This window comes from Myotis yumanensis, unplaced genomic scaffold (genome assembly GCF_028538775.1).
Source record: "Myotis yumanensis isolate MYYU_CA2020_CCGP unplaced genomic scaffold, mMyoYum1.0.hap1 SCAF_3, whole genome shotgun sequence".
Classification (NCBI taxonomy): Eukaryota; Metazoa; Chordata; class Mammalia; order Chiroptera; family Vespertilionidae; genus Myotis; species Myotis yumanensis.
The window spans coordinates 205,735,622-205,761,408 of NW_027223754.1; the positions used below are offsets into that span (position 1 = coordinate 205,735,622).

Below are 25,787 nucleotides of genomic sequence, written 5' to 3' on the forward strand. Positions count from 1 at the left end.
CACTGGCTGTCACCACAGGGGCTGCTTCGGGGTCCTGCGGGGAGAAGCCAGCCAGCAGCAGGGTGAAGAGTAAGTGAACACAGCGGGCAGAAGCTTATTCCAGAAGTTTGCCGTGAAGGAGAGGACTTGGGCTCTTGAAAAATTATTTGTTTTGCCGAAACCGGTTTGGCTCAGTGGATAGAGCGTCGGCCTGCGGACTGAAAGGTCCCAGGTTCGATTCCGGTCAAGGGCATGTACCTGGGTTGCAGGCACATCTCCAGTAGGAGATGTGCAGGAGGCAGCTGGTCGATGTTTCTCTCTCATCGATGTTTCTAGCTGTCTCTCTCTCCCTTCCTCTCTGTAAAAAATTATAAAAAAAAAAAAAAAAAAAAAAAGAATCCAACCTGCAACCTTTAAAAAAAAAAAAAAAAGAAAGAAAAATTATTTGTTTGAATGTGTTTGAAAGAGTTCAGGATATTTAAATGCCACAGGAACTAGAGGGCAAAGGTTAACCACGCTGGAGAAGGCGGGAGAGGACGGACCCCTCTTCCAGGAGAGCAGGAGCGAGGGGAGAACGGGTGAGCTCAGGCAGGTGCAGATGTGGAAGCAGAGTTCAACCCAGGAGCTCCTGGCGATGGCTGATCTTCTCCATGAAACAGGTCAGAGATCGGGGAACTCCTGGCCAGAGGGATGGCCGAGAAAGCACAGGTAAGAAAGAAAAGGGCGTGTGGGCCCGTGGAGAGCACTTCCCGCAGGTAAGAAGGCTCAGGAGCCAGGGAAGGCAGTGACAGGGGAGGCAGGAAGGTGCCTAAGGCTGCAGGAAGGTCAAGTGGGTGGACTGGGCCCGGGGTCACGGTGTGGCCAGCAGCCAGGAGTTGGAGCGGATGGGGGTGAGGCAGTGAAGCTGAGGCTGCGAGGAGACCGCAGAAGCAGGAGCACCAGAGCAGCTTCTGCACAGACGGGCGCTCAGAGGGCGGAAGCCACAGGGAGGCTCCCGTGGCCGGGGCCCTGGGCCTCACTGACCTCTCGGTGACCCCGTTAGGCGGCTTACACATTTAGGAAGCCATTTGCCGCCTTCTTTTTTTCACCTGAAGTCAAATCCATGTTGTATCTTTGAGCCTCCAGGAGGCAACAGGGATGATGGATCCATACACACACAGGCCAGAGAATGGTGTTTCTCTCTTTTATTTAAAAACAGTGCTTCATTACCATTGGCAAAGGCAGAGGCGGTGCTCCCCCTTCGCGTAGAGTTTATAAAAGCCAGCAACATGATCAATAATTTATACACATGGATAGTAATACAAAAAAAAAATAAGGAATAAAAGCTAAAGATCTAACTACTCCGACCTTCACAATTCCAGCTACTTGATAATAATAGGAGTAACCCAATGAATACTGTATGGTCTGAAAGCTACTATACAATATGATTCTTAACGAGAAGGGAGGGAATCAGAGGCTGTCACAAAGCCCTGGGTGTTTCTCTGGAGTCCGCAGGGAAACGGGACCCTGGGCGAGCAGCTCGGGGGTCCTAGGAAGTGATCCGGGGAGGGGAGGGAGAGAAGGCGAGGTGGTCAGTTACACAAGCATCCCACGTGATGCCCCCGTGCCCCGAAGGTACCTGTTTGCCATGGCAATGGGAGGGGCCGGAGAGTGCATGTGGCGTGGAGGACGGTTCAGTCCCCGCCACGGGGGTGGGGAGGAGAGGTGCTGTGGCGTTTTGAGCCTTGCAGAGATTTGGACTGAAGAGCTCAGAGACTCAGGGGGCCGTCTGCCGGGAACAGGGACCCCGGCTCTCAGCTCTGCAGCCCTAGCTTACGTGTGTCAGCCCCAGGTTTGCTCCAGCTTTTCACAAGCAGAATTATAACACAAGAAAAACAATTCATATCCCTTAGGGAAAAAAGAGGATCAATTCATCACTCGATATATAATACAGCCAAAATGAGCTGCCAAAACAAGCACACACACACACAAATACTGTGAACAGAAAAATACAGGAAAGTGACTAAGCTCGGAGTCTTGACGGGGCACCGACATTGCTTAAAGCACTTAGTCCCCAGAAAAACTAAACCAAAAGAAACAATTTTTTTTTAAATTCAAAAACTCGTGGACCCCCCTGGGAATCTGGTGTTGCTAACAGGGACAGGGGGTGGGGAGAGAGAAGAGAACCAACGTTCCCTTTCTGCCTGCAGTGTGACCTGAGCCCTCACCGCCGGCACACAGGGCGCATGCCGACAGAGGCCTGAGTGCCGCACTGGCAGGCTCCTTAAAGGCAAGGTTGAATGTTGGCTGATGGACGTTCTCGGTTACCAATCCCTGCCAACCAGCACCACCATGGCTGAAGTGATCGACCGTTTTCCTGAGTAAACTAACTGGCTACAGTGCTGGTGACGTGGACGGGAACTCAGCCCCCACAGCCAACTGCGACCCTCCAGCACTCCCGCGCCTCGGCTCCTCGTGGGATTCAGGAATTTGAGAACCGGCTGTAGTCTGGTCTGCAAGTCTCACTGTAAAGACAGGTGCCAGGGACTCCGCCACACTCACTCCACCAGAGGGCATGTGCTGGCTTAGGACACCAGGAGCCGACTTGCGAAGGGCCCTGCGTCATGCTCCACTAGCTCCCCTTACACTAAGAGCTAGCACTTGGATGGCTATGGCCTGGTTGATCAGTAAAGCAAGTATGAAGGAAGTATAGAGGAAAGGGGAAAGGGAGGGAAGAGGCTTTTGAACAGTAACATTTTCAAAAAATAAAATAAAATAGTGTTTTATGCAACAGAGAATCAAGTTTCACTGTGTACACTACAAATGGTCAAACATTTTCAAGAGCAAGACAAAATAAAAACACACAAATTTACTTTTGATGTTCACCTTGCCCACTATTTTTTTCCTATCTTAAAACAGTGCAAACAGGTAACTTATGCTTTTAAAACACCACTACCCCTTCCCTACCCCCCAAGGTCTCTTTCCTCCTATTATCCGGGGGTGGGGTGAGGGTGGGGGTAAAATCTGCAATTCTGCAAATGTTACTGTGCTAAAGGGTCGCAAGCAGCAGAGAAGCGGCCGGCCTTGGCGAAAAGGGAGGGTTTGGACAACGTCCCCTTTCCCTCCTTACACGTCTAGTGCCTTCCAGACTGTCCCTCGCTTGGCCTCGCTCTCCTGCCGGAGGGAAGGGGGTAATCAAGCCCGCCTCGCAGATCCTTGGAGCTGCTTCCATCCCAAGTTTCCACCTCCCTCCTATCTGGAAGCTACGTGACTAGTCATAGGGTGATGGCGACTCACCGACTTATCGGCTACCTCTAGGAAAGTCTAACCTACACTAAGAGCAGTTCAGCCCCTGAGGAGTCACACTTGTGAAGAAAGCTGCTATCGCTTATTTCTAGGAAATAGATCTCCACTAGCTCCCCTTAAACTAAGAGCTGAGCCCCAGCCCCCTTCTTTTTTAAGGAAAATAAGAGGCTCCATTCTGACTGTGGCTGTTGGAGGATAATGGTGATGGTAGGTTTTGTGAAATCTGAGAGCCTTAGAAAGGACGAATCGCCACAACTGGCCCCTGATCCAGGTCCTTGGGAGCTGAGCTATGTAACACTAGGGATTCTGGGAAACACCTAAGGACAGTTCTCTGGGGGAAAGAGGCATGTTTAGATAAAGATCTCCACTAGGGGTCTCCTTGAAGGAGACCAGCTTCTAAGAGTAAGATGCTTAGTATAGAAAGTCCACGTCATGAGCTAAGTAAGCTGCTGAAATCTTTCCTGCACGGTGACTCAGCATGTTTTTAGGAATTATCAACCAGCACGCGCTAATGAACTCGCAAGATGCCAAACTCTCTTCTGACTCAGCTGCTTAGTCCAGTGGGGACTTGAGCCAGGAATGGACAAGCTCTAATGTCTTGAGGAACCTGCCTCTGATGGAGTCTCAAAGTTCAAAGGTGGATGGGAGGCCAATACCGCCAAATCCAGGGGTTTCCGAGCCCTACTCCTCAGTGTGGATACCCAAAACTAGAGGCCCGTTAGTGAGAAGCAGAACTCATCTGGTCCTGCTCAGGAGGGAGCTAGAGGGAGCCGTGTTACCACCCCCTGGAAGGCAGCAGAAGCCCTTGGGGAACACGGAGCTTGCCTGGGGTCCTCAGCCAGAACCAGCTGAACTGAAATGCACAAAGGGTACCTCCCGCTCAAGCTCTGCCTCCTAAAAGGGTCATGGGAGCTGCCTTTTCCACCCTTCCCTTCACCCTCATCCCTCTCTGGAGAAGAGAAGACTCTCAAGCTCACTGCCCTCCTCCCTGCTGCGGACGCAGCTGTTCAGAATGTGGCCTTGTCTCCAAGGGGTGTCTTGCCATTCTGTGAGAATGGCCCTCTTTGAACATGACACGAAATTCCTCTCGGTTCCTTTAGTCAGTAAAAGCTCTCCCTCAAAACAAAAGAAAATAAGAAAAAGAAATCCTCCTGCCCCCATTCTCTAGAAATTCCCACCCCTCCACCGCTAACTAAAAGATTTATATACACACAACAAAAACTGTCTTCACAGCAACAAATCAAACTTTGGCTTGGGGAGGAGAACCCTTAAGAAGTGGCCAGTGGACTGGGCAGTTTGGTGTCCCCTATTCTACACAATCGCCAGAATTAACAAGAATTGCATCGAGGCCTCTAGCTTCCATGATGTCTCCCAGTTGCTAGGACAGAGGATCCTCAAGGGGAGAGACATGTATTCTATCCGACAGGCCAGTCCTTCCCAGATACATGCCTCTGCTTACAAAGAATACTTGATGCTGTTGTATGTCAGTCACTTTAATTCAGGGACACGAATCAGTTATCAGTCAAGAACATGTGTGGAGGCAGGAGTTAAAAAACCAAAACCAAACCCATAACACACCGGAAGCTCCGTGTCTTTGAATTATTCCCTTTATCAGCTATCCCTGGGGTGAAAGGTCACCCTAGTACCAATGTGAATAGACCAGGGAGCCAGACAGACGGTGCTTTTCTGTTTTCTATGCCTTCATGCTGGAAAGGCAGGACCCTTACCTCTATCAGTAACAGCTAACAGCTAGAAGAGAAACACTTTCTTCCCTACCTCGATCACACACACAGGGGAAGGCAGGCAGCAACAGCAGTGACCCACTGCAGGGGCCGCCCCGTAACTCCTGGCCATCTCTGCCTCCTTCCCTACGGGAGAGTAGCCTCGGGGCTTCGTGCTTTCTGTCCTGTAGTGTTCACAAATACCAACTGGTCCAGGTGCTCAGCTGGGGTCTTTGGAGGATAATGAGAAGCTGGGTGGAAGGGCCACGGGGGCTCAAGACTGGAGAGAGAAGTGACTCATAAAGGCTCTGGAGGATGACATTCCTATGGCTTTGGAGCTAGTACAGTGCCACTGCCGCCCTGACAGGCCCTGGCCACCAAGCCTTCCAGGGACAGCTGGCCCAGGACGCGGTGCTTGTCTCTTGCCAAGTCTTCATTCTGTCGTGCACTCTGCACTGACTTTCTGATGGGAGAGGAAGATCTCAGGAAGATCGCGAGTATCAGAGTGCCTTGCAGACACGGCCTAACATTCTTTCTCTTCTCTTGACCCTCTGTACTGGCTCTTGACAGATTGTACTTCATCCTCAAACCGTGTCCAGGAAGAAAGCTGGCCACTAACTAGCTATTTATTTATTTTTCTGTCCCTGGGTCCTAAATTCCTGAATCTTGAGGACATGGGGGCAGGGTGTTCATAAAAGGATAGATGAGCTAAGCTGTGGTTCAATTAAAAGGGAAGGAGCCCAGCAGGAATGCTAGGATGGCAAGAAAGAAAAGAAATCTTTTTCATACTCCAGAGTTCATTCTGAGATTAGTTTCCTAATGAGGTGTTTATTATCCACAGTCTGAGAGCAAGTTTGGAAAGATTAATATTATAATTCCAAAAACTCTGCCAACTGTCTCAGGCTGTGCATGTAAGATGATTGTAAAAAGAATGGAGAAGACAGGAGGGAAGAGGAGAGGAAAGTGAATTTTTAATTCTCCTGCTTGGCAAGCACAAATTCCTATCATCTATTAGCATGTGGGTTCCAGCCACAACCAATCAGAATTGCCTGCCAAAGACCAGAAACTCAGAAGACTAGAAGACTATCCTGTTGCAGAAAATCTCTCCCACTTCTGCGTGTCCCCCCGCTGGCCAGCACCAGATACACTTTGGTAATTCTGTCTGCTGATTTCTGATCAGACGCAGTTCTCAGTCCCTAATCTCTCTCCTCCCTCATTAATTGCCTCTTCCGTGATTGACAGAAAGCTAAGCACGGACATACAGACATGGAAATGCATTTTGTTTTTTTTACCACAGTTAAAAAAAAAGGAAAAAAAAAAAAGAAAAAATGCACAATCTTTGGAACAAAAGAATTAAAGGCAGAAATTTAAAGGAAAAATACATATTCAAAGAACATAGTGAGGTATAAAAAAGTATTCTCTCTTTTTTTGTGTTTTTTTGTTTTGTTTTGTTTTGTTTTGTTTGTTTTTCCTCTTCATCTTGCTATAGAGTTCCTCTACTAGTAAATATTGCAATAGCCAGGCCTCATGAACTGGGGGCTGTCCCACTCGCAGGGTCTCACGTCACTTCAGTAGGGGGCAAATCGGCTGTAGCCACCTCGGTATAAACTCGCCTGCAGTGATTAAAGACATAAAAACAATTAAAAGTTTGATGAGAGATTTGGGAAAACAGCTTCCTTAGAAGCTTCAAAGCAACTGATGCGATGCTGCCAGGGGCAGCGCAGTCGGGAAACCACCTCGGCCTCTGAGAGGCTCGAAGCAGCGCAGGACACTTACTGCTGACCCGAGCTTCTCAGAGTGAGGGCATGCCAACGGGGCACTGCGTTATCCACATGAACTAGCACAGAAGGGAAAGTCAGCACAGTTCACAACTAGGTCTGTCGATGGGTCTTTGTTTACCTTGACTACATCATTACCACCGTGACCTTCTTACACTTACCTGTCAATGGGGGACATGCTACCTCTGACCGCTATTTCTGTCATATCCCATGTTTGAGACAGTGTTGGATTTAAACCTGAGTCAATCTTTCAATGAATAAAGCCAATTTCCTGACATACATGTATGTATAACTGGGGTTTTAACTGGGTTTTATTTCTTTACTAGAGGCCTAGTGCACAAAAATTCATGCACTCCAGGTGGTCCCTCAGTGTGACCTGCACCCTCTCGCAGTCTGGGGAGCAGGCCTAAGCTGGCAGTCGGACATGCTTAGTGCTGCCGCAGGGCTCCTGGCTGAGCAGTGCTCCCCCTGTGCGAGTGCACTGACCACCAGGGGGCAGTTCCTGCATTGAGCGTCTGCCCCCTGGTGGTCAATGCACATCATAGCAACCAGTTGTTCTGCAGTTCAGTCAATTTGCATATTAGCCTTTTATTATACAGGGTGTTTATCTAATGGTGCCTCTTTTTTTCAAATAAAATATCCCTAGGAACATAGATAGCGCTCTTTGGGTTATTCTTTTCTAGAGGACTTATATCATGTTGGCACTAAATAAAACCTTAGGAACTTCATCACTTTCTTCGTATTGTATGTCTCTACCTTAATTCTAAACACACACTCCCAACCCCGCCTGGGACCCTATCACTTCCTCCCACAAATCTTCATGGGTAGGAAGTCAGTGTGCGACAATGACAGGCTCTCTCATTTACTTTAAGTCTTAAATCTGAGCCCTCATTCTGCCGCCCTCACACCTTGTCCATGCTCCCAGGCAGTGGCCAGGCTGCACTTCAGAATGCAGAGCTTTGGACATTAGTAGGTGTCACAGAGGAAAGGCCTATCTTTGTTGGAGTCAGTGAGTCCCCATTGTTGGACCTGGAGGCATCCAGGCCAACACAAAAATGCTGGGGTGAGGATTTGAGTTTGGTTAAGGGGCATCATTCTAGAAGAGCTCTAGCCTTCTATGGAAAGACCATATTTTTGCAACAGATGTTACTACTAAAATATCTTTGTAAGGCGTTCACCTGGTGATTTCTAGTACCATCTACCAGAAGACTTACAAACAGCAAGGACAGCCTTTGGCACATGCATTTGCAACTCATACAAATTAAGTTATCTGAAAAGCTTAATGTAAAAAAGCTTAATGTAGTCCTTGCTAACACCTATCAATAAATCTACACTACAGTTACGTATCCAACATTTGAGCCAATGTAAGATATCAACCTATTTCCTTCTTTCTTTCTCAAAAAATGTCATTACTCAGGGCAGACTGCCACTGTCCATTCCTTTCTGCTGTCCTTACGCAGGCCTGTCACTTGTACTACTGCACTCAGGGAGAGAAGGTGTTATGAAATTTCCAGATGGTCCTATGTGGCTTTAATACTTTGGTAATGGAAGAAGAGCTAAATTTACTATCTCCCTAGATCTTACATAGTCTGTAGGTAAAAGTTAGAAGTAAAATGTTTTTTAAAAAATTGTACATATACTTACCACAGCGCCAACTCCATAGCTAGCGGCAGGGGCAAGGGCATGGTAGGGGTCAGCTGTGTACACCCTGCCATAACTGGAAAGGAGAAATACAATCAGGGAGAGAAAGAAAAGATAGTAACTCCCCAAATGAAAGGGTTTACTGTGCTAAGGACTGGTGAGTGGCTTGATCTTAGAATGATTATTAGGAAATTGGCAGAATGGAAAAAGCCTTTAGATTCCTATTCCTAAATATAGTACTCGGAAAAATTCTGAGGTCTTCTCTAAGATGGAGAAGAAGGGAGTTGCAGATGACAAAGAGGGAGATTGCGGTGAAAGGAGGCAGCGCCATGGCTTTTGGCATGACAGGCCACAAGGAGAAGGCCAGGCCTGCGGGCGGCCCCAGGCACTAGGTGCCGTTTTGGAAGCGGGGAAGGGCGGAGAGGCATTGACACTTGGGACCATGTACGTACCCGTCGCTGTAAGCGGCGGCAGCAGCTGCAGCAGCCGTGGCTGCGGTTGCAGTAGCAGGCTGTGCATATCTGTAGGCTGCATATCCGGCCTACAGGAGAGAAGAGAACTGACTTTACAGCTACCTCTCCCCCCGGAAGCACAGATGAACACACACCCACCCACACGAGACAGACAGACACAAGGAGACACAAACACAGACACACACATGGGAAGAGGATGTTTCAAACTGCATCGGTCTACATGTTACTCCCCTGGTGCAAGAGTAAGCTCCACCCTGCACAGGGACTCGCTATCCAATCTGTGACAGTAACAAAAATAAACCATCTTGGTAGGACCTGTTCTCAAATTTAAGAAATGAAGATATGAATTTTGATCTGTCTTGTTTCAGTCTCTGCTGGAACTTTCAGCAGGGAAAATATTCATAGGAAGTTGGGAGAACTTTGACTGACAGGAAGTATCAATTAGAGAATGAAAACATTAAACGAATGTGTGTTAACGTCTGATTCCCTGATGCATACTAAGAGTCTGCAGTATATAACAAAGGCCCCGTATAGCTATGCCCCATCGATCTAGCACGCTTGCCCAGAGGCTGAGAGAGGAGGCAGTATTTAGGAGGAAAAGCCAGGGTACATCAGGGGTGGCAGACTTCAGCCTGTGAACCCAGGGCACTTGTCACCTGTTTTTGAAAGTAGTTGTGACAGAGACTGTCTGGCCGACAATATTGAGCACTTGGCCCTTTACAGAAAAAGCTTGCTGACTCCAAGCTATTTCAGACTCAGGCAAGTCAGACTACAAATGGCTGATGCCCTTTCGGCTGGATTAGGATAGATTAAGAACCGCCCACCCCAAGCATTTAACTGCATTTACTCTCCTTCCCTCTAAGATTATGGATTCTCAAGTCCTAATCGCATCGCAGGCTGCAGAGTTTTTCTACTAATGGCTCAAATACCCTCAGTCTCGAAGGTTCTCACTGCTGGGTAAACCCCATGAAGTCCAGAAAGGAGCGCAAAGGTAACCACACAATGCCACACGAGGCAGGCTGTTGCAGTGGCAAGCCCGACCTTTGGTTTCTTCTTTAACCTTCGAGAATTCATCTATTTAACCAAACGTAATTCAGGTGTGAATTTTTATTGCTGCCGATCCCTATCAAATATGACTATGCTCAACTGGCCCATTCTGACACCACTTCAGGAGTGACGACAGCACATTTGGTTTCTGCAGGTTAGCAGGTCCATTTCTCATGGACATCTGAAGCTTCTTGTCCTGTGCTTTCTACTTCCTATTCCCTCAAATGTCCAAGTTTTGCTAAATCTACGCAAGGAATTGCAAATTCCGTTCGGTATCATTTCTTAGGATGGATAACAAGTATTTTCTAATGGGAGTCTTGCTCTCCTTGGCCATCTGATGTGGCAGCGTCTAGCTGGCTGTTTTCATTTCTGTCCAGATTTTACTTTGGACACATCTGCAGTTCCTTACAGGCCCCTAGCACTCTCTGCTTCCTTCATCTGTAATGTGTGCTTTCCCTAATGGCACTGAGGGGCATTTACTCTTGCTCTTTAGATTTATTTGCCTGAGTCAGATAGCTTCAAATGTGCACTTTAAAATCCCTGATTGGTTTTCAGTGGTTATGTATTATTCCTTCTTTGTTCTTCAAAGGAATGACTTAGAAAAGTAAAAATTTATTTCTCAGTTACAGATTATCCTACAGATTAAGAAAATTCTGCCCGGCCAGTATGATTCTCTCTCATCACTAATGTTTCTCTCTCTCTCTCTCTCCCTTCCCTTCCTTTCTGAAATCAATAATATATCTATCTATCTATCTATCTATCTATCTATATATATATATAAATTCTAATTAATATTAGCAAGCATTGGCAATGACAGGACATGGCAGGAAGCACCTCGGGGCTACTTTCAGTCAACATGCCTCCTTTCCTTCTAATCAGTTCTGTGGGAGCCGGCAGGCAGGACCGATGTGGGCAACACTGTACAGCCCAGCTGCAACCTATACACATCACATCATTTATAAACTAACTCAAGTTTCTCTTTATTTATTTATTTTTAACTTCTAAAGGAAATAAGGCAGCAAAAGCATTTGTTGAGGCAACAAGCTAATAAATACTGTTGGAATATTAGGCTTTGAATGTACCTTAAAGGCTCAGTTTCCATTATAATAGGAGACTCCATCAGTGTAAAACTAACGCTTGTACTAAAACAGTGATGGCGAACCTATGACACGTGTGTCAAAGGTGACACGCGAACTCATTTTTTTGGTTGGTTTTTCTTTGTTAAATGGCATTTAAATATATAAAATAAATATAAAAAATATAAATCTTTGTTTTACTATGGTTGCAAAGATAAAAAAATTTCTATATGTGACATGGCACCAGAGTTAAGTTAGGGTTTTTCAAAATGCTGACACTCCGAGCTCAAAAGGTTCGCCATCACTGTACTATAACGTGTGCAGCAGGGTTACCTTTGCTAAAACTTCTTTGTGAACCAGGATAATGTGGTAAAGAAGCATTACGTGGTTTGTCTCTAGTATTCTCTCAAACACCAAAATAATCTTTAAAAAGTAAAAATAAGTCAAGGTAATAAAAGCAGTTAAAGCCCCAAATTTGTTTACTTGAATGGAAGATTAAAAACTGAAGTTCTAAGCCATAGGGCTCACGGTACTATAAGTAAGGCTCACTAAAGACAAAGATAGTGGGGAGTACATCATATCAGTACAGCTTTGAGGGGCACCGCACTATTTCTGGAAAAAAAGAGCTTCTGAATGCAATTTCCAATAGAACAATTCCCCTCAGAAGCCATCAGAACCTCGATGTTTTGGAGTTAATGTTATTGTTACTCCAAAGGGATCAGGCTGTGGGAAGAAGCTTCCTTCCAAGCCAGGACGAGAAGGGCAGAATCCACCTGCAGTAGTTTCCTTCGACTGAAAGCAAATCTGACTTTGGAGTCTGCATTTGATGGGGTTCTCTGCTATTCAAATTCAGGAAACAGAGCAGGGATGCAAATATTTTATTGACAAGAAAAGGCTCAAGAAGGATATTAACATTAAGAAAAAGTACATTCATTTTTTTCTTAAACATCACTACTCTCTTAATTACTTTATGATAATGGTGCGACTGGGAGGTCTTTTACAGGGGGGTCTGTGCTTAGGATGGGCAGGTAATATCCTAATAAACAAATTTGGTAATTCATGATGATTGCTGTAAAATTAGAAAAATTGAATTTTGTATCATGGATTTACTCTTCTTAGAGGTAGTCTTACTCCAAAGTATTTCTGCTCCTGCTTTAAATTGGTTGTTGAGCCGAAACCGGTTTGGCTCAGTGGATAGAGCGTCGGCCTGCGGACTGAAAGGTCTCAGGTTCGATTCCGGTCAAGGGCATGTACCTGGGTTGCGGGCACATCCCCAGTAGGAGATGTGCAGGAGGCAGCTGATAGATGTTTCTCTCTCATCGATGTTTCTAACTCTCTATCTCTCTCCCTTCCTCTCTGTAAAAAATCAATAAAATATATTTTTAAAAAAATTGGTTGTTGAACAAACTGTTTCACATAATATAAAACAGGACAAAGAAAATCCAGATATTTTTATTCCAAATTAGGAGTGAATAAAGATTCCAGGCTGATACTTTCCTCAGTTTCACTTCTACTAGCAAATCTGAAGTCTTTTATAGAACATGAGAACAAAGTGCAGTTTGAAACACCACTGTTTTCATTACTGTCTCTTAAGTTTTCCAAAAGAACAAGGGTAGGGAAGTGGGTAGGAGAGACAGGGCTCAGGCGTGGGGAGGGGATATGGCGCCACATTTATTAATCACATTAAGAACTAAGCATGCCAACATCTGGAGCTAAAACAACCAGCAAATCACCACGTTCAGACTCGGATTGGCTAACTCTATCTATCCCAGCATTCTCTTGGGACAGCGGTTTGCCCTAGGCTACCACAAGCTCGGTGAAGTACAGCCTCAATTACTAGAGCGTGCAGCCACAACGACCTGGTATTACGGAAACAGTCAGTCACCACTTGAGTTAACATTCCAGACCCTAACGACTGGCCCCTCCCCAGCCCAAAGAAAAAGGAAATCTTGCCCACCCTAGCCCTGGCCCACACCACAATGTTAATAATTATAACAAGCAGTAACCCATCTGTTATATCAGAGAAGGGAACAGAGACTCCACTGAGAGATTTAGAGTGAGATGTTAACATTTCTTCAGCTGACTGCACAAACAAACAAACAAAAAAAGAGGAGAAATAATTCATTTGGAGATATGAAGTCATGAAATAGCTGATGTGTATTGCTTTTAACCATGCACTGATGCAAAACTGAAGCAACCATTAATAATAAAAATTAAAAAGGACATATGTATTTACACACAATCAGACCTGTTTGATCTGAAGCAGTTTGCAGATTCTATCTGTGTGTGATTTGAAATAAAACAAAAAATGGGGATTAGCATGGCCACAGCACACCCTAATGTAGGAGGGCACACACGGACAGCTTTGGAACCCTGATCGCTGGATAAATTTGGCATGGCTACGCCTGATCCAAATATACACGCCCCTTTACACATAATGACTTTCTGATTCTTCTGCAATTCACTCTGCATAACTCCTCGTGCTCCCAATGGGGCGGCCCAGTGCTACCTCACCCACCTAGTCAACCTTCCTGACCTGGCAATGTGACTCAGTCCTGGCCGGCAGCACTCTCGGGTAGCTTGCCCTCTGTCAACACCCATCCATTCTGATCCACAGTGCTCTTCTAAAATATCTCCTGCTTAAGCATTGTATCATTACGCATAGCCATAACATGTCTCTGCTTTCAAATTCCAGCTTCTTCAAAGGAAAATGCTGTTACCTTTAAGATCCTTTTGTTGTTGTTAAAGTCTGTTTTCCATGACTCAAAGTCACCTCCTAGGGATTTTCTACTGCACTCAATCTAATTCATCATCTAATGAACTGTATGACGTTGCCACACTGACCACATGACTCTCTGCAGCTGGGCTTTCAACTAGACCAAAATGGAAGGGCTCTACATATCACCCCTCCTGCACCTGACCTCCGGCTGCCACTAATTCTATTAGCTTAACCTCACTCTGGCAGACTTTCCCCCCGTCTTGATTTTAACCTAGCCTCTAACTGTATTATATTTGTTTTAGGTTTACATTAAAACAGGACTTTGGTGAGCATGTGATGTCAAGACACCTTCGTTCTACCTGGAAGACAATGACGTTATGTGACACTGAGGAGGAGGGTGTGCACTTCAAGACCAGCAGACAGAATGAGAGCTTGTTCCCTGTATGTGGTGCAGGTTGATACAGCAAGAGGGGTGTGGGGGTGTGTGGGTGTGTGGGGAACGGCGGGTGCGGTGCTGAAAATCACCGCAGCAGAGAGAGACTGGCTTGGGCTGAGTGCTGTGCCTCTGCGACTCATGTTGTTTGCCCCTACACACTTCTACCCTCCCTTCCCTCACCTCTGCCCACTTCAGCTGAGAGCCGCTGATCTAGATTGCTCTCGTGTGAGGGCCTCCTAGGAGACAGAGTTCTTACGTGGCAACATGGCACCTTTGATTGAAAGTGAGTAACACAGACGTGAGTATAAAAATTTATAATTGTTACGATCAGCTTGTTATCTCTCACTTATTCCTTCTCAGAGAGATCATCTTTAATGAATTATATCTCTCAAACACTGCTATTCCACATCTCCCCAATGTTGTTCATTTCCAAGCTCTTGCTGATGCTACATAAATGAACTGAATTGTATAAAGCTATCCTAGCATCCAGCTATCAGCGGCAAACCTTCTAACAGTGCATTAGTATCCAAATGAACTCACTGAGTTGTTTTAAGATGAAAGGAAAGTGAAAGGGAAATACATGTTTCAATTTTAGAGTCCCAATATGTCTAGATTTTACAGGCAACTTCTACCGTATGCAGTAGCACAGTCCAATCACCACTATGATTCTACTACAGGGCCCAATTGGGGATTCAGGAGTCCTCTTTGGACAGATTCTACTTCCTCCCTTCTCTCATTTCTTTCAGAGTAGTAAGAAAATGTCCCCACCTGCTAAGACCTCCAAATAGAAAAGCCCATTTAAGCACATGTTCAATGTGATTGACAGACTAAAAAAGGTGGCAGTGATGGGACAGTGCACTAACATGCCCAGGGCGGATATGTGGCAACGGGACAGGGGCACTTAATTTTGGAGGTAGTGCCATCATGTATGAACTTGACTGTGTGCACTGCTGAGGTAGCAGGGCTTAGATCACACGCTCACAAGTCTTGGTTGTCCAAAAAAGCCTCTGTTCCCATCTCTAACGTGGAGCTGGAATGGTTAGTATAATTCAATTTTTTTTCACTGCAATCCACATCTGATTGATTGGCAGGTCACACTGGCACTCCTACCTGAGGTATTTTAGCGCTAATGATTGGTTCCTGTAAGACTATTCTATAACAGAACACAGGAAGAGCAGTTCAAAAAACACAGCTGTGGAAGGAAAACAATCATACAAAAAGCCCGCGAAGGGGCCCACCAGCCTTTTCTTTCCTTTGGATGCAAGCATGCTTTTCACAGGGTGACAATTAAGGAGCAGTTTGTTACCCACTTAAGTGAAGTAGGGTGAACCATGCCTTTTCTACTGGTCAAAAAAGGAAGGTGGGGGGAGGGGGGGTGGATGGACACATAATCTATGTGCTTACCCCATGGGTCTATGGGGGGATCACTTTATAAATTACAGGCACAATCGCTACATCAGTTCTCCAGAGAAGAAAGTGCATAAAAGACACAGAAAGGAAGAAAGTGACTAGCAAGGATTTCAGCCTAGGAGATCAGAGAAAAGAGATTTTAAAAACCTCCACAATTAATAGCCTAAATTACTATAACAGAACAAAAGCAGCAACTTACACTCTTTTCATTCATGTCATCTCTCAAGTTCAAAGCCTGTTCTAATTAGCTAAACCCTCCACTCTTTCTATTTCTAGCCTGCCCTCTGAGGAAACAAGAACTAACCATACCTCGGTAGATTTCCACAGATGGAAAACGCACAGAGAGAAGCAGAACAAACTCAAGGTAAAACGATAGGGCTTTCCTGTGTGTTTTTAAGACACATCCTTTGCTCCCTCACATATGGAATAGGGAATATGAAGTTCTAAAAGCTAGAGTTATATTATACCTCACTCAACAGTTACCTCATAAAGTATTCTTATTTTTCACTAGTGGATTGGGATATGATTTCAGCCTCAGTGACCAACTTTTTCCTCCAAGTAACTGCTTGAAGATAGGAAGTAAAAATGGTAATTACTACGAACTCTTTTCATCAACAAGAGGCCACGGGTCAAAAAAATATTTTGGTAAGGTCACTGGATTACTTCTGTTTAGCTTGATACGGTAATCCAGCAAGTAGATAAACAAAACTCAAGGGTATTTTCTCAACTATAGAAACATTATCTCTCTCTTAATGAAATCGCATACTGTGAACTAAGGAAATGAGAGAATTGTCAACAAATAATTTTGGTTGATTGACTTAACAAGGTGGAAGTAGACCATACTTAAAAAATCCCCAAATATGGACCATATTAGAGAGGGGGGAAAAAAACTTGACTTAAATAATTCATAAGGAAAAGTGTGCTCTAATAGAATAGATTTCAAGAAAACAACTTTAATAACATAAAGATGAGTTTCATGAGAATATGGACACTAATGTAAATGGGAGAATGTACATGCTAAGGTCGTATGTAAAATGTGTACATATAGAAAAGTGTCATTTGGTGTAAAACTAGAAAATATTTCCCTAATCCTTAAGTTTCGCTGTCAGCACAGGAAAGAACATACCTTTCCATACCTCTTGAAAAGCATCTGAGGAAATACGTGAATTTTGATTAAATACTGAGAGGTAATGAAATATCGATTAGTTGGGTTTTGTGCTTGGTTATACAATAACATATGTAATCTAGGGTGAGTCACAATCTCTCTGAGAGACATATCATTGAAGTGAGAGGGTTGGGCCCGAAACATGGGTAAGGTTCCTTGAAGCATTTCTCAAATTAAAGAATACTCTGAAGGTCTACTCTACACAGGACAGGTGAAAAAGTCACTTACAGTACCACGTAGGACCATTCCACCCTATCTCTACTTCCGGCTACACAGAGCCTCTACATGCATTCTGAAAGTGCACAAACATTTTTAGATTGCCAGAGAATCTTGGCAGATTGTGAAAATTAGTTCACTAAAAAGGCATTCTTAGTGATTTTGGGACATAAGGGTGGAGACAGCATTTCCAGACAATTATAACCTAGGTCCAAGAAATAATTTCATGGTGTCAAGTTTACCTTACAAAATTGTTTCTTAGTGATTTGGTGGTTAGACCAAGCTTGCATTCAGAAAAAGGTCATTTGGGGAGGTCCCTGTAAAAGACTTCAAAACTCACAAACTTTGACTCTTTGTCAGATCACTTTGTTCATATTTTAAATAATATGCAACAAACCAATCAGAACGTTAGCTATAGCTAGACAGACTAAGTACTGGGTTACATGTTAACATGGCTGGTAGAATCATCAAATCATGTATGATAGTCCAATGTTTGTAAGAGAAATCTAGGTTGCTAATTCTGCCACTTGTTTCCCTCTAGATGGCCCATAAGAAAAGAGACCTACCAGTTGCAAACCTTCTAATATAGAAGGGCCTTAGGCAAGTGAATACTGGTTTCCTCTCCTTCCCACCCACTCTTCACTGGCATCAGTTTCTTCTTTTGCTTTCACACGTTAGTGCTTTCTCACAGTATGTAAAACAGGAAAAGACCAATTCAGAAAGCTCACTGCCATCTACATAAATCAAAGCTCTAATGATCTAAAGAGGGATGTGAAATGAGAAGAAAAGCAGAAAAGGAAAAGAGCTGGTTGAAGGCTAAGCTGTCCTGTCATTTATGTATGCACATGATACGACAGTAATAAAAGACTTTAAACCTGCTGATCATCTCGCAAATATGTTCGTGATCCATAGACCATCTGTGGGAAGAGGGAAGGGAAAAGAATATGTCCAGTAGACTGACTCCAGCAATGATCAGGAAACCCAAAGGCTTAGTTTGGCACCCAGGGGAAAGCGCAGTGGCAGAGAAGCATGCTTGCATTCTTAAATATATAAATATATATATCCACAAGGAAAAAGAAAACAAAAACTAAATAAATGATATTTTTTTAAAAAACCAAACAAACCAAACCAAAGAAACAGAAAAAAAAGGCTGGCTTGTCAGGGGGTGGGGTCGAGAAGGCCCCAGTGTGTGTACTTACATAGAGGTCAGCACCGTAAAATCCGTCCTGGTAAACCACACTGCAGAAAATCCACACAAAAACAAAAACAAAAAAACAAAAGAACAGAAACACATTCCGGTTATTGAGGACGGCAGCATGCACATGCGCTTTACATGGGCAGGTGATGTATGAATACACGACCTGGGCTCAGGCCAAGGCCAGTCAGTGAGGACACAAGAAAGTGCACGCACGTTACTCAGCTCCAGGACATGCGAGGAGGAAAGGAATGCAGGCTTGGAATGAACCACCTGGATGTCTGCTAATTAAAAGTAAGATGAAAACAAGAAAGAGTATTCCCAGGGGGCCTAATACAGCTATTGAAAATCTGCTGGATTGGAAATATCAACTTTTCATATCTGGAGTGTTTTTTGTTTCTAATAAGCTTGCCCTAGGAGAAAGTTTTTTTTTAAAGAGTGTCAAAAGGTGTGTGTGTGTGTGTATAGGTGGATGGGTAGGGGTATGGGGGCTGGCATGAAGAGAGGGGTTTAACATGAAAAAAATGAACCCAAAGAATTCCATTAAGGTGAGACCTAGGCTAAAGTATATTTCAAAATTATGCTTAGTATCTTGTTTTATTTTTGTAGTAATATGTAAATTTTTTCTGATATCCATACATCACCTGCTTTTTACCCTGCACATTAGACATGCGATAAGATTTGGCTGATCACACAAGCATGCAAAGTATTATTATTCAGCATTTTAAGAACCAATGCAACACCTCAGAAAAACAAGTCAATCAATTCTGACCAAAGTAAACAGAGAAATGTAATTAAAAAAAAAAAAAAAAAAAACCAAAACAAAAAAACACAACCAAAAATACCCACAATGCATTGCTTTCACAAGCAGAGATAATGAGCTAATAAAGGTTAAGGTGATTGGTCCAAGGTCCAAGAATTGAAAGGTGCAGTGGGGATCCCAGATAGTAACAATATAATCCAGAGTGGGAAGGAGTAACTAGAAGATTTTAAGGGTTCTTTTTTGACCATACGAATACTCATGGAATTCTGAAAAATACAATTTTTAACTGAAGTTCTGGGCATGACCTGTTTTATTTAAAAGAATAAACCTGAAAAGGTAGCTGGTTAGGAGTAGAAGGGTTTATTTTCCTGTTTAGAAAATTAATTTGTATCAAACAAACAATGGCTCTCTTCTTGTTTTAATCCTAAGCAACATTAAAATTAAAAATGCAGATTTCAAACCTTTTGAGGTATTTTGTGCATTTGTGCAAAACATTACTTTGGGACCAAGAGACATAGAATAGTGGTAGAGCTAAAAGAGAAGGCTTTCTTCTTCATATTTGTTAAATCAAGATTTGTCTATTTTAAATTAGATGTTTATTGTGTATTCAACTAAACAAATGGGAAAATTTCACTGCTACCTTCTCTGTTACATTAAACAAGTCAGCAAGTAAAATCATCACATCATATTTTTAACTTGAACATGAAATCACTTCCTCCGTATAGGTAGCAGGAAATTTTCTGATTCTGCGTTCAGTAACATTTTGCTGTTTACAGGACAGCAGGGTGACATTCTGCAATGCCCCACATATGCTGTGCCTTTGTCTTACACAACAGGCAAGTTGAACTCATCTGTGATGTTCACTGAACTAAGTTTTATCCATTTTTAGAGTCTCCAACTGCAGCTAAAGAATGGTGTTAGAGAGCAATCTGCCTCTCAACTGCACTTTTGTAAAACGGAGACTTGTTCATAATGAGAATTCTAATAAAATGCAAAGCATAGATGCCAAGTGGTGATTAGTTAACCTTCAACTATTTCAGTATGGGGAGACAGGCAAAGATTGAAAAACATTTCTTCTATAGAGAAGAGTGGTAGCATGAAAAACATGAATAAATTTTACACTAAGTTGTGTCACTTACTAGGAATATTCAGTTAAATTCTAGGAGAATTCCAATAGTCCCTGTATCAAATGCTACAGGAGGCTAGAACACAATGATTAATGATGAAATTAGTTTACCAAGCTGAGAAGCAATTTTAGGCCATTCCCCATAAAATACTGGACTTATTCCTTGCCATCTTCCATGTAAATAGGTGGTTTAGTTAATAAAAAAGAAAACATGGGACATTAGTGTTCAATGTAATGCACAGAAATTGATGTGATTAGACATAAAGATAAAATATCTTTGATCAAATATATACCTGATACAGACTTGGTAGAGAATTGGTTCTCAAGTTTGGCCAATAGACTGAAATGACCTACATCGAATAGGAGTGAATTGAACCACTTTATAAAGTAACTCAGGAATATCACAAAATAAAAAAGTCCCATGTTTCTGTTGAGCAGAATCTCTTTGTGACCATGACGGTCAACTCTCTTGGACTGGAAGACACTTCATGAACAATTTTCCTAGTGTGTAGAGCTTCCAAAAGGTTTGTTTTTGTGTTTTAATTAAATATTTCTTGGTGAAACAATACTGCATCTTTATTTACTTCTTTAAAAAGAGATGTCAGAGGTTGAAGGTCAAAGGTCAAGTTGAGAGGTGGGGAAAAAGGGATAAAATTAAAAGTAATGGCAGAAGATGGAGATGATGGAATGCATGGGATTTAAACACCTACACACTGCAAACAAAAGTTTGTTTCTAAAGCAGTTCCCTTCTAGTGGCTTTGGAGCCTGCTCACTTCAACATGCATACTTCTCTTATCTAATAAACATGTTCTAACTTTGTGGAACGGAGGACCTCTAATGGCATGTCCATTTGGTCTATGAATGAATGCTAAATTAGCACACCTGAAAGCCAATTTTGCCATAAGAAAAGGACCTACAAAGGAGGCTCTTTCCCTTAAATTTTAACTAAGTAGCAATGAATAGGGTCCTCTGCCACTATATTTATTCCTCCGTAAGAATATGGAAAAAGCTATCACAGGCAGAGAAAAGGTGAAGAACACAAATGTCACATCTCTGAGGAAGGAAAGTCCTTGATGCAACTACCCTATAAAAAGTCCACTATAAAAATATACATGTTAGACTCACATGAGAACAACTGAAAACAAAACCTGCCATCTTCACTCCTTCTCCCCATTCAAGAACAAAGGATTTATTTGTTGCTATGGAATCAGTCCACTGCATGAGACACCCTCCATACAAAAATCAAAGGGTGAAGGATGCTCAGCTACATTAGTTGTTTTACCATCATTCAGAAGCCAACTGTAGTTTAATTCTTCCTACTTCTCCCTTTCTCCCTTGATTCAATTGGACTTGGTTCATCTTTGAATTAACCTTTTAATCCGTTTCCTACAAAGAAAGCAAATCCATTGTGGGTAACTAGCTCTGCTGCTCACCACCCAGGCAGTGAAACCAAAAGGGAGGGCACATGTGACAGCCTCAGCCCCAGCCCAGGGTGGTGAAAGGGGGTGAACACAGCAGAGGCAGTCTTGTACTACAATCTTGAACTCCTATTTTGGTTCTCTGCAGTAGTGTTAATCCATATTCGTGCGATGCTGAGTGAACTCCATGCCAACACATTGCTAGTAAACACAAGACGGTTCTGGCTACTGTCTTAAGCCACTACCTTGAGGGCTTAAGGTGGCCAAAATGAAGATTTAAATAATGAATTGATATTTGTTATATTCTGATGATGGTATATTTTGGTTCTTGCCATCTAATTCGTTAATTTGTAAATAATCATAGAATCTCTACTATGTGGCACGGCAACATCCCGGAAGTTATAAGAGGACTATGGTATTTTCTTGTCCAACTGTTTATTCTGGAATCTAATACTTACCCTGGATAGGCGGGAATGGCTGTTGGAGGTACCGCTCGCACTGCACCATACACCGTCCGCCCCCTGCCCCTCAGATGGGCTCCTCTGAAAGCGGCCGCCGTGGTGGCTGCAGTTGGGTAAGGAAATCCAGGAACTAAAGGGAGACCCAAAATATGACAGAAATGTCAACTTGCATTCAACAGTAGGAGTACAAGCACACTTGCTTTGAATCAATTACAGGAAAGATTAAAAAGTATGTACCACATCGTTTCTGAAAAAGAAAAGGGAAAGAGACCCAGGATGCAAAAGCTCACGGTAGCACGCCTCTGTGATTATAAATCTTGAGTGAGCTTTCTTCGCTCCTTCCCAATGCTGGCATCACCACGCAAGCTGGTGAGAAGCAGGTCAAGAAGCTCTAAGAGCTACCACCACAGTAAGAAAGGACACTTTCCATTTCTGAGGGCAGTTTAAATGGACTGATATAAACTCTTTAACTGGCCAATTATTAGTCTTGCTTCCAACATTATTACGTGCATATCAAAATTACTCATCATGGGGATATTCTTTTGTGTTTTTACATGGTGTGAAACTCCAAGGCACACAATAGTCTTCAGGTATTTCATCTCATTAGTCAACTTTATTCCTTTATCTAAAATATTTTAATCCAGAAATGGAAGGTGAGAGGGAAGCTATATCTCTCCTGTGGTCTTGTATCCTGTAGAGGCAGTCATTGTCTGAGGTCTGTTGTTAAGTGTGCTCTCTCTGGAAGGCACGCAGACATTGATTTCATGTCTACCGAACTGTTAATTCTACCTCTTCCTGGAGCAAAATGACTCAAGTCAAAGTAACTTTGAGATATCAACAGTTGAGAATAATCAATAATCCTGGGGGTGCTTTTAAGTGATACTCTGCCAGAGGGCCCAAAGCTGACTTGTAGAGAATATGTATAATATATCCCACAAGTACTTATTTCTTTTGTTTTCTACATTATCAAGTACATACTAAAATGTTCTTTACATGCCCTCATCCCCTCTGCCTTTCCAACTACTTGTACTCCGTGGAATCTTCATGATTTGGTCAGAAGGATTCTAGCACAGGCTAAGCAGAACAAGGCATCGTGACAGTATTATTGTTCCTAAGAACGCCTCCTTTTCAGTTATGTATTACTATAGGCCTGGTGCACAAAATTTGTGCACTCTGGGGGTGGTGGTGGCAGGCCCTCAGCCTGCCCTCTTGCAATCCGGGAGCCCTCGGGGAAGGTCCGACTGCCGGCTTAGGCTGGGAGCAGGCCTAAACCAGCAGTCAGACATCCTTATCGCTGCCATGGAAGCAGGAGAGGCTCCCATCACCATTGCTGCGCTAGCCAGCCGTGAACATGGCTTCTGGCTGAGCAGTACTCCCTGTGGGAGCGCACTGACCGCCAGGGGGCAGCTCCTGCGCTGAGCGTCTGCCCCCTGGTGGTCAGTGCGCATCATAGTGACCGGTCTTCCAGCTGTTCGGTCAATTTGCATATATTAGCCTTTTATTATATAGGATACTGGTGTGGGGGGGTGTGTGGAGCAGGGGAAACTTCTAGCACATCATTGCTTACTCAACAATCAAAATCCATGCCAGGCCAACATAGGCTACTTACTGATTAAAGGAATGTAAGTGTTAATACCCCCTCTTCCTGATAGGGGCACTGCCGCTTCGTTGCCCAGGGACACATCTGCTTGAAAGCTGGATGCTGATTGTATTAAAAAAAATTAAAAAATGCACAAAAGATTACAAAGGAATAGTGAATTGCAAAACAACAGACGTTGTTAGTTAAATAGCACACGCAGAAAAATCAATGTAAATACTACCTGCATATAACTCGGGGCCATATACAGCTCCAACTACTGGACTTAATTTCCAACCTGAAATGGAAGAGAGGACGGTGAGCATTTAAGACGGCGTGAGGATATAGGGAAACGGAGTGATGTGCAAGTTGGCTTCAGACATCTCTGGGTTTATTTTTGTCTATCCTCAACTTTTCTTTCGAATGCCAACCGGGGTTTATATGAGAGAGCGATGACATTTCTACACCTGATTATCTTCAAGTAGGACTGTGATGGGATAATGAGCAGTGTGGTGGTGGTGGGAGGGGGGGGGGCGGTGAGAGGGAGAGAGAAGGGATGAAAGGAAGGAGAGAAAAAATTGGGAGGGAGGTAGGAAAATGGAAAGGGAATGAGAGAAGGAAAAAGAAAATTAAACAAATCTTGGCATTTGGTACAGTGTCTCTTACAGAATTGCCTAACAACCTATTCTTTGTTTAGGAAAAGGAAAAAGGCAAAATATAGTACATGTCATTCTATATCACACTTTTTTATGTATCGTCTTAACACTATTTATTACTCTAGTTGTTATATAAAGGTGCCTTTTGACTGAATTCAAATTTGACCTGGATCTTTGCATTCCATGTTCGATTATACCATGTTGATAGGATTTTGGGTAAACTGAAATCTCCTTTCACTGAGATTTACCATTGGGATTTCATTGGAGTTAACCAAGTGAACAAGGAGAAATACTCAATAATAAAATTGAAGCTATATTCCCAACTTCAATGCATGTCCTGAGATTTTAATTTGTAATAAATATATTTAAGTTCATCAGACTTTTAAAAGTTACTAGACTGCTGAACATTAGGTTAAACATTTATAAGTTTTAAGTATTTCCAAACATAGGTTTGGTGTCAATTGAATTTCTTCATTCCCTTTTATATTCATAGGAATATGGCAAGTGTTAAATAAAGTGTACTACTGCCCACTGTTAAAGATTGGAATTACACATAAAACTTTAATCAATAAATATTTATTGAATTCAAATATGCCCTATTATGTTTCTGAAAAACTGGCTCTTTGGTTTACTTCTTTGATATTAGTTTAAGGGCCTAACATTGTGCCACTGCTACTCTATAAAATTATAAATGGAAAGAAGGAAAGGTCAATTATCAGATTTAAATGGCTACATTATTCAAGAGAAAACCCATTAATTCTGAATTAATCCAATCCCCATTCATTATTTTATGTGCTCATAGACATTGCCCTTCATTATTCTACATAAATATTGTGCCAATTCTGGGTTGAAATCCTACTGGAATTGTAAGAGCACTAATGTTCTGCAATGTCAGACAAATAAGTGTTTCCAACCACCATCAACTGAAATGCTGAGAATTCACCAGAAGGGCACCCAGCACTCTTGTCACAACTGTTAACATGACAGAGGCAGATTTCTACAATGTAGCTCCATTAGACCTGAATATTGATTTAGAATATTCAAAAATGACCCTTTTCTTTCCTGCCAATGGCACTATTACTTAAGTACTTCCTTTAAATGCATATAATGGATGGACATTATAATAATGGTATGCTGTCAATAATATATTGAATATGTCCAGTTTTATATAATTTACAATGTATTTTCACAGATGTTTATTCATTTTGTCCTTCACAAAACCCAAGATAGGTACCACTTGTGGGACAATGAAGAAATATTATATTTCTCTGGGTTTCATTTCCTAAATAATAAGCTAAGAGGGTTGGATTTTGATGACTTCTAAAGAGCTTCCTGGTGCTAAAATTCTGTGACTGCAAATTTACAGAGATTAAAACAGAATAAGATAGGAAATTGGCTCATTGTCACAGAGTAAAATGAAGAGTCAATCTAGAAGTAGAATTTCTATCTTCTGAATTCCAGTGGCTCTTTCTGCCACACCACCCTCCCAGGATCTAAAGGAAATCTGACATACTTTGCCTCTCCCATTTAAAAAAAATTTTTTGCTCCACAATGGGTTTTTCTCCAAGTTGCAGACACTGCCACTTTTGTGAGAGCAGTGCAAAGAAGAAAACATGAGGTAGAGGGGGAGGTGGTGGTACCACATG

General features: G+C 42.9%; 1 protein-coding gene across 22 annotated transcripts in view; it reads right to left on the reverse strand.

The window, feature by feature from the left end:
• Positions 1-1,148: 1,148 nt before the first annotated feature.
• RBFOX2 (RNA binding fox-1 homolog 2) overlaps positions 1,149-25,787 on the reverse strand; it is a 256,306-nt gene continuing 231,667 nt past the window's right edge. For 4 of the 22 annotated variants that reach the window (XM_070411030.1, XM_070411032.1, XM_070411025.1 and 1 more), the window contains 7 exons: positions 23,730-23,783; positions 23,519-23,611; positions 21,907-22,039; positions 18,146-18,185; positions 8,857-8,945; positions 8,408-8,480; positions 1,149-6,598 (listed from right to left, as the gene is read on the reverse strand). In XM_070411030.1, coding sequence (XP_070267131.1) covers positions 6,554-6,598; positions 8,408-8,480; positions 8,857-8,945; positions 18,146-18,185; positions 21,907-22,039; positions 23,519-23,611; positions 23,730-23,783 — 527 coding nt within the window. In that variant the 3' untranslated portion in view covers positions 1,149-6,553. The other 18 variants (XM_070411026.1, XM_070411038.1, XM_070411018.1 and 15 more) reach the window with 15 other exon arrangements.